This window comes from Micromys minutus, assembly GCF_963924665.1.
Source record: "Micromys minutus genome assembly, chromosome: 22".
Taxonomy (NCBI): domain Eukaryota; kingdom Metazoa; phylum Chordata; class Mammalia; order Rodentia; family Muridae; genus Micromys; species Micromys minutus.
The window spans coordinates 921,830-930,925 of NC_137957.1; the positions used below are offsets into that span (position 1 = coordinate 921,830).

Consider the following 9,096-nt stretch of genomic DNA (forward strand, 5'->3'; position numbering starts at 1 on the left):
GCCTGAGAGAGTGGCGCAGAAAGTGGTCTTTGTTTTCTTTTGAGACAGAATCTTGCTATGAAGACCAACCAGCCTGGCCTCAAACTTCTGACCCTCTTACCTCAGCCTCCTCAGAGCTGAGATGGCAGGTGTGTGACCCACAACCTGGGCTCATGCTTCCTAAGTTGTGTTTATCCAGCATCAGAAGATGAGAGCTAAGATGTTGCCCTGGGGCCAGGTTCACAGCGCTCCCGCCTGGCTTTTTGGAAACAGAATCCTGGAGGCTTTTCCTAACTAGGTGGCTGCTGGTGACAGGAAGGCCTATCTGGAATGGAAGGATGAACACAATCCTTTTGTCCCCAAAGGTCTGAGGACCTGCCCCCAACCCTAGGAGACTCCAATGGCGGCCACCTGCTATTCCCACCTCCTTGCTGCCTTGGCATGCCCACCGCCCCTTTGGAATCACCAGCACCTACCTATTGACACAGGCAAGCAGAACCCACCAGGGCCACGGAAGACCCCCAAACAGGAGACGCCGAGGGGCTTAATATCCTAGTCCACACTGGGACCGACAGTGAGGCAGATGCAGAGGTCCTACAGCCTCATGGTGAAGGGCTGTTTGGTTTCTTTACTGAGATGCCAGGGTTCATTTGACAACTGGCCCAGAGCAGCAGTGCCCACCCACAACAAATTGTGCAGTTACAGAAACAGACAGCGGGGATGGTCCCTGTAGGGACACAAAGCCCGGCCATCCTGGGGTGGGGATTTTTATGTGAAATAAATAAATTATAATGCAGAGAGGGGAGTGTGAGCATCTCTGTTCCCAGGTATGGGGAGAGTGCGGAAGGCCAGTGCTCAAGCCCTGGGGGAGGGGCAGCAGGGCTTCCAAGGACCCTGGCTCCACAGCTTGGACCTCAGGACATACACAGACTAAGGCATTTGAACACAGCTGTGTTCAGTGTCGCCAGCAAGATGCGATGGGGCCCTGGGTGTTATGACGCATGGCTGACATCCCAGGACTCAGGAGGTGCTGAGGCAGGAGGACTGCAGAGAGTCCAGACCAGCCTGAGGTACAGATGGAGACTCTTATCCAATAAACCAAACAGAGGCCAGTGTGAAGTAATCTGGGTGTGGTGGGTCCCCTCTAGGTATGAACGTGGCGACAGGGCAGAGGGAGGGACATATTCATTCATTCACACACATTCATTCCCAACTCTCCATGGATCTGGGGCCCAGCTGCCATGTCTTTCCTATCTTGGTCACAGTGCCCGTTCAAGCCTCTGGGGACCAGGAGGGAAAGGCCAGACATCCTGAGGGATAAGTCCTCTCTGAGGCAAGAACCAGCCATAGCCTAAGACAGTGTGTGTCCCCACAGGTGGGGCCAGCAGGGCACAGCAGACAGGAGATGGAGCTGGGTGACTCCAGCAGGACAGGTCAGGGGACTTGGGGTTCACGGGGTAAGGTGCTGACCACAGACAGAAGGCCCTCCCTTCAGATGCCCCAGCCTAGATAAAGGCAGGCATTGCGTCACAAGTGTAACTCAGCACTGGGGAGCCAAGGTAGGAGGTCCGTGGGCCCCACTGGACAGACACCCAGCCCGGTCACAGAGCTCAAGGTTCAGCGAGACCCCACCTCAAAAATAAGTGGGCCCACCCACAGGGCTGAAGACATGGCTCAGCAGTTACAGCAGAGGCTGCTCCAGCTGAATTTCCAGCACCCACAGGGCAGCTCCTAAACACCTGAACCCCCAGTTCTGGGGGGTCTAGTGCTCCTCTCTGGCCTCTGATGGCAGCAGGCACACACGTGGAAAACAGACACATATGTAGGCAAATGCCCATACACACAAAAATAAAAATAAATCTTTATAAATAAGGTCTAGCAGGACATGGGTGTACATGCCTTTAGTCCCAGAAGCAGGAAGCAGAGGCAGGCTAACCTGGTCTACATAGCAAGTTTGAGACCAATTAGACCCAGAAGACACCTGACATTGACCTCTGGCCTCCTTACATGGCTGCACCCACAAACACACACATACACATACACACATACACAAACACAGATACATGTACATGCATGCACATACAAACACAAATTTATACATATATACACACATACATATGTACATATAAACATACAGACAGACACACAGGCACACACACAGAACATTTCTTCTCACCAACACAGAGGGGAACAACGCCCAACCCCTGAGTCTGACCTCAGTGACTCTGGTCACATGGTGGGCTCACAATGACAGGGTCACTCTAAAAGGATTTTGTAGCCAGGCCTGGTCATCAGAGCAAAGCTGTCTTGTGATTCACCATCCAGAGCCTAAACCCACCTCAGCCGTGACACTTCTGGAAGAGAAATTTCCTGGCAAGGCTGAGCTGGGGCCAGGGGGAGGGGGAGGAGGAGAGAAGCAAAGGAGGAGAGATGGAGAGAGTGCTTTTTCTTGGCCTCATACAAACCAGTCTCAATGTCAGGGTCAAGCCAGGGACATAAACCCTGGCAGATATTTTTAAAGATAGAAAGGTGTGACTAGGGAGGGGAGGGAGGGAGTGAGGGAGGGAAGAGGAGGGAGAGGGGAGGCAGACACAGGGGCACAGGCTAGAAGTTGGCTGCTGTCCCTCTGTCCCTCTGGCTCGTGACTTTTTTAGGCAAAAGGCTACAGAAGCTATTTGCAGCCTATGAAACAGGTGCTCCACCCCATCCCCCTCACCCCGCCATCGAAAGTGCTTGGGGGGCCTCTTCCCCCGGGGTGGCCTCCAGGCTGTCCAAACCTATAAATGCTCTACAGCTTTGTTAATGAAGCTGGGACTTGCCGGAGTCGCACACTGGACATCACAGGCAGCTGGGCTGTGCGGCCACCACAGGACCAGCCAACGCTTCCGTCCCCAGAATGAAACTCATCGTGGGCATTGGAGGGTGAGCTCCAGGGCCTGGAGTGTGGGAGGGAAAAGGTCCTGAGGCCCTGGGAAGAGAGTGCCGGCAGCCCAAGTCTGTTGGCATGAGGAATGTGTGGGCTTGGTGACCACAGAGGGGACAGGGACGTTCCCACTGCACCTACATTCATTATTTTAAAGATCAGCAGGAAGATACTGGAGAGGCAATGCTGAAAACTTGGGGACCAGCCTTGTGGGGATGGAGGACAAATGTACAGAGACTGAACTGTCTCTGAACAAGATAAATCCCAGAGGTGTGTGTGTGTGTGTGTGTGTGTGTGTTAATTCTGAAAGCATCAGGGTGAGTCCAGGGCCTTGGGCACACAGAGCAAGCCCTCAGAACAGAGCTCCTGGCCTGGCCCTGTTTAGTTCTTGTTTTTAAGTGGGCTGGCAGTCACACAGGCTGGCCTTTAGCTCACTTTGTAGCCCATGCTAGCCCAAACATGAAGACCCTCCCGTCTTAGCCCCAATGCCTAAGCTCCGCCTTTTCCTAAGGACCCTCGTTACTGTCAGTTCTGCTTACTGGTTACCTCAGGGGCTGCTGTCAGCGCAGAGGCAGCAGGCAACTTAGGGCAGAGGACAATATCTCTAGAATGACTGAGGATGACCTGAGTCACCCTAAGAACCAGAATGCTGGGACCTACTGCCCTGGCCTCCCTAAGACAGGCACTCCACCCCTGAGCCATACCCCCAGCCACTCAGGACATTCTGGGAGGGGCTCTACCTGACCACTCACTGCCTAATTTTCACTTTGTCTTGAGTCAGGGCTTCACTAAGTTGCCCAGGCTGCCTTTGAACTCATGTCTGTTCTGTCTTCTCAGCTCTGGGATTATGGGTAGTCACTGTGCATAAACATGCATGCACACACACACACACATACACACACACCACCACCACCACCACCTGTCCACTCGGATGGGCCTGGCCGCCCCCATGGAGAGATGGTGAGGGGAGTTCTGTTAGGTGCTCGGGAGTGGGCGCTGGCATCTCCTCACCGCTTCACACTCTCCACCCTTCCAGCGTGACCAACGGTGGGAAGACCACCCTGACCAACAGCCTCCTCAAAGCTCTGCCCAACTGCTGCGTGATCCACCAAGATGACTTCTTCAAGGTGGCTATCTGGGATGCTGGGTGGGGAGAATACGGGGTATGGCGTCCTCATTAGCCCTGCTTGTGCCCAAGGGAATCAATCCCCTACGCCAGGGAACTCTTTCAAACTGATGGAGGGGGGCTGCTGGCCTCACCATGTTGGAATGTTTTTACCCGAGACCTCTTGGACCTCTCCTTTTCCTTCTGTGCAATGGGCTCAGAGGGAGGTATGGCAGGTGCTGTGCGGGGAGTCTGCCCAACCTCCACCCTAGGGCGGTGAAGTGGGCTGGGCTGGCGCAGATCTGAGCCCAGGCCTTGGGGTCCTGTGTTTCAGCCCCAGGACCAAATAGCAGTCGGGGAGGACGGCTTCAAACAGTGGGACGGTAAGAGCAGTGACCCTGCCCTGGCTGCCCCACTGCACCTGTGGCTGCCCCACTGCACCTGTGGCTGCCCCACTGCACCTGTGGCTGCCCCACTGCACCTGTGGGTGCGGGTCCCGCTCTGAACCCCGTGTCTGTCCCACTAGTGCTTGAGTCCCTGGACATGGAGGCCATGCTCAGCACGGTGCAGGCCTGGATGAAGGATCCACACAAGTTTGCGCGCGCTCACGGCGTCAGCCTGCAGCCGGGTGCCTCGGACACCCACATACTCCTCCTCGAGGGTTTCCTGCTGTACAGTTACAAGTAAGCATCGCTCTGCCAAGGCCCAACTACCTTCAGAGCCTCAGGCTTACTGTACCCACCCAGCTGTGTGCGCCTGAGCATTGCCAAGTGCTCTGTGTGGGTTTACACCATGGGAGTGGGAGAGACATGGGGGTGCCGCAGGGACACCAGCTGACCCTGTCCCTCACTCCCTGGCCAGGCCCCTGGTGGACTTGTACAGCCAGCGCTACTTCCTGACCGTGCCATATGAGGAATGCAAGAGGAGGAGAAGGTGGGGTGCCATGGGCATGTGGGGGGGTCACAGGCTCCTCCCTGAGCCAGCCAGTCACAGGCAGTGGGCTCCATGGTGACCCCTCCTCTGTCGCAGAAGCCCAGAATCCCGGGCCTGGACACACACACACACACACACACACACACACACACACCCTTCCCCAGACGTCTCATGCTCAATGGTGGGAAAAACATGGAAGCTGGGGGTCCCACAGCCATAGACTTTGCCTAGAGTCTAGTCCTCCACCCCGATTACTGACGGTCTGCCATGAGCACCAATTTGACAGGCCTGGCGCTCCTTTCTCTCCACAGCAGCCGTACTTACATGGTTCCTGATCCTCCTGGGCTCTTTGATGGTCACGTGTGGCCCATGTACCAGAAGTATAAACGGGAGATGGAGCAGGCCCGAGTGGAAGTGGGTAAGTATCAGAACGAGGCTCTGCCTATGCTTCCCCCCCCCCCCCGGCTTCCCCACCCCCTGCTGAATCACACCCCAGGCTCTCTTGCTGCTCTTTCCTGTCCTAAGAGAGTCCACACCGCCCTCCCCACCTGGACCAGCTCTGATCCAGACCTTTTCCGGTTTCAGTCTATTTAGATGGCATGAAGTCTCGTGAGGGACTTGTTCGTCAAGTTCTGGAGGATGTTCAAAACAGACTGCTTAACGCATCCTAGCAAGACCCAGGGTTGCAGACACAGGACAGCGGGGCCCAAGAGTTTCTAGATGAATGCAATGGCTCTTCGTCTACAGGGAAACTGTGCATGGGAGCGCGTGTTCCCGTACACATGCAGTAAGCACAGATGCCTTGAGACTTTATAGCACCCCAGTATTAAAGTGGACTGTTTTTAACCCAGTGTCCTGTATGATCTCTGTGAGCAGATGAATCAAAACTCCCTCAGGCACCCTGTGGCCTCTGACAGCTTCCACCTGTGGGTAACCTTGTTGATGTGCCTCAGTTTCCCTAAAGGAGACATTTCCCGTGAACTTGGGTATGGAGGAAAAACATCTATCCTAATGTAGACAGGTACAGAGAGATCGCCTGTGGTATTCAAGGTCACACATTAAGGTAGCATGTCCAACCAGAATTGCTTCTCTGCCTACAAAGGATAGGATTCTAGAGAATTCCTGATGGAATCCTGAGACCTTCCTTCTCTCATATGAGCTCTCCTCTACCCCATTCTGAGGACCAAAATCAAGTCTCAGTTTGTAGGGTTATTTGGAATCTCCTAAACACACACATAACACATGCTGCTCATCCTGCAACCCAGCAAGCACATCTGTCTACTCTCCCACACAAACACACACCTCCTGAGCCACAGGCACAACCTCTGTGTGATGTTTTATTACTTGTGTGGACTTCATAAAAGGAAAAAGTGAGGCTCAGAGCATTTTGGTGGTGCTGAAATGTAGATGTGGGGTGGGGGAAGGAACTGGGTTGCAGAGATCTTATTCTTTGGAATGAGGGTGACACCTCATGGCCATCTGTGGAATTGCAATGACAGAAGCCAAATTACATAAAGAAAAATGCTATGGTTGGTGGGTGGCTGGCTGGCTGGGTGGGTGGGTGAGTGCGTGGGTGGGTGGATGGATGGGTGGGTGTGTGGGTGCGTGCGTGGGTGGATTGGTAGGTGGCTGAGTAGCAATGCTTTGTAAATAAGAAGTCTGAATTCTCCTTGTCTACATGAGACTTTGAAAATCAAATTGCTGAGTGTAATTTCAAAAACATGCTTTTTTTTTTTTTTTTTTTTTTTTTTTTTTTTTTTTTTACCTGAACCAACTGGCTTCTGCCTTCTTTATTGAACAAATCAAGAATCAATTAGGGAACCAAATTTTAGTATTGGCTCCTCCCCCTACATAAAATAATAAAATAAACTATAAAACCTGTTTCCTTTTTTCCTTTCCTTTCTTTTTCCCCTGAGATGGTGTTTCTCTGTGTAGCCCTGGTTGTCCTGGAACTCACTCTGGCATTGAACTCAGAGATCTGCCTGCCTCTGCCTCCAGAGTGCGGGGTTAAAGGCATACATCATCAATGCCTGGGTCTTGAAATTCATTTTCAACACTTGAATTTTACAGACTTCAAACTTAAGGGTGTTTTACTTTGGTTTGGAACAGGGGCTCCTGTACCTCAGGTTGGTCTTGAACTGCTGTGTTCATTTCTGTTTCTCTTGTCATGCTGCCCCAATCAATATTGTGAGACTTGCCTTGTGCTGTGACAGGTAGCAATGCAGACATCTCCTCAGCTGCAGAAGTCATGTGAACAACACAAGGAGCTTCCCTGAAGGGTTGCAGCTTCAAGGTTAGGCAGAAGCTGAAATCTCTGTGCCTCTGCAGCGGATATCCTGCTGGCCAAACTCCAGCCTTTGTCCCAGGCACAACTGTGGTCAGATTCATCTGCTGGTCACAGCCCCCAAAATAGTTCAGCATGAGACAGGGACATGAGGGAGGTGACCTCAGGGTAGCCAATGCCTGGCCACTCAGGTGCTCGACATGATTCATAGAGTAAAGAATGAACTAGGGGCTGAAAGGGTAGCTTAATGGTTACAGCGCTGACTGCTCTTACAGAGGACAGTCCCTGACACCCTCATGGTGGCTCACATGCACTTGTAACTCCAGCTCCAGGGGACATCTGTTGCTCCTTTCTGGCCTCTGTGGGTACTGTACACCTGTGGTGCATAGACAAAAATGCAGGCAAAATATTTATATACCTAATGGGAAAAAACACATAAAAACAAAGGGCTTGCTGCCAATCCTGACGACTCAAGTTCCATCTGCAAGGCCCATGTTGTGGGAAGAGGGAACCATTCCTACACAGTATCCTCTGACCTCTCTCTACACACATGTGCACACTAATGTAATCTGAGACTCGTTTAGTCTCTCCAAACCTCCCATGTCCTCTGGGATCCCCATCTTCAGCTCACCAGGAGGGTTCACCTGTGTCTCGATGGTGCTCTTCCCACATCTGTAGAGACCAGAGGCTCAGGACGACTCAGCAAACACAGGTTTCCCACCCAGTTTGGTGGGTCTCCTGCTGCTAAGCAGAGCCTTACTGGGCAGCCCTCCCAATTCAGCCATCTTTGGTCCCTGACATCCGGGAAAAGCCCCTCACAATCTTTCCAGAGTGACAGAGGGTTCCATGCCCCAACCTTGTCCTAGCGGGCTGGCCAGCCCGAGGCCTCTGCTGGTGTCTGTTAGTGACATGTGTCTCTCCTGTCACCCACTCAGACAGAACCAGGCTCCTGAGGGAGCAACGGTGCGGGGCAGACACAAAACACCATGTGATGTCCAGAGGAACAGTCAGGAAATGAACTCCTCTACATGACTGAGGAAGCTGAGGCTTAGGGGAAATCGAGTTCCTTGTCCAAGGTCTGCCATAAAAAGGTGGGTTCGGGCTAGGTATTCTGACATATCTACCAACCCAGCACTCACTCAGAGGTGGAGACAGGAGGATCCAAATTTCAAGGTCATCTGTGTCTACATAGTGAGTTGGAAGCTAGCCTGGGCTACATGAGATCCTGTCTCAACAAACAAGCAAAACTCAGGTTGGTGGCTGTGTCCTTGTGAAGGTCCTGGGTGGTGTCTGGAGACAAGTGTCACATTGGAAGAGCCACAGAGTGGGTGGAGGCAGGGACACTACTCAGCCCCCTCGAGAGCCCAGAACACCTCACACAGAACACACAGAACCCCCAGCCAAACATCCCCACAAAATGAGTTCAAGGCTCCTTGGTCTCCAGTATGGATCACTGTGCTGACTGGGGCACTGGCTAGTCCCAGAGCCAGGAGTGGGGCCTCATGGCTGACCCTCAGCAATCGCATCCCCAAGACCTCACCAAGCATAAGGTCCCCTGTCTGGCTGGATTTCCCGACTCCATACAGAAGTTGCTGGACCTGAGTTGAGTCCTAAGGATTCAAACCACAGTCCTCACACATGCTAGGCAAATACTTTACCCACCCAGCCAGATTCTCAGCTTTTCTTGTTGACTCTCCTAGTTAAGTAGACCCAAGTGCCCTGCCCCACACCCAGCCCTAGTACTGTGACCTCACCAAAACCCACACAGCCCAAATCCTAATAACCATACTCAGAGACTGAGGTGATGGTTTGCTCAGGACCTGGAGCTGAGTGACGGCAGCCCTCCCCGCCCTGGCCGGCCGGCACTCTGAC

The 9,096-nt window shown here is 53.0% G+C and overlaps 1 protein-coding gene across 2 annotated transcripts; it reads left to right on the forward strand.

Annotated features, from left to right (window-relative positions):
* The first annotated feature begins 2,710 nt into the window (after nucleotides 1-2,710).
* On the forward strand, nucleotides 2,711-5,791 carry NMRK2 (nicotinamide riboside kinase 2). Of its 2 annotated transcripts, none has more exons than XM_080936031.1 (7): nucleotides 2,711-2,901; nucleotides 3,939-4,029; nucleotides 4,342-4,390; nucleotides 4,534-4,690; nucleotides 4,869-4,940; nucleotides 5,255-5,358; nucleotides 5,526-5,791. In XM_080936031.1, exons 1-7 carry the CDS (start codon nucleotides 2,876-2,878, stop codon nucleotides 5,609-5,611), a joined length of 585 nt encoding a protein of 194 aa, XP_080792157.1. In that variant the 5' UTR covers nucleotides 2,711-2,875; the 3' UTR covers nucleotides 5,612-5,791. The 2 variants fall into 2 exon arrangements, with proteins under 2 accessions (XP_080792157.1, XP_080792156.1); XM_080936030.1 differs by having other exon boundaries at nucleotides 2,714-2,901; nucleotides 5,252-5,358.
* The last annotated feature ends 3,305 nt before the right edge of the window (nucleotides 5,792-9,096 follow it).

Excerpts from the sequence above, each read along its gene's own strand:
- NMRK2 (XM_080936030.1), top strand. The coding sequence starts at position 2,876 with ATGAAACTCATCGTGGGCATTGGAGG. Across the intron at positions 4,391-4,533 it reads CGGCTTCAAACAGTGGGACG|TGCTTGAGTCCCTGGACATG; the intron begins GTAAGAGCAGTG and ends CTGTCCCACTAG. Across the intron at positions 4,691-4,868 it reads TTCCTGCTGTACAGTTACAA|GCCCCTGGTGGACTTGTACA; the intron begins GTAAGCATCGCT and ends CTCCCTGGCCAG.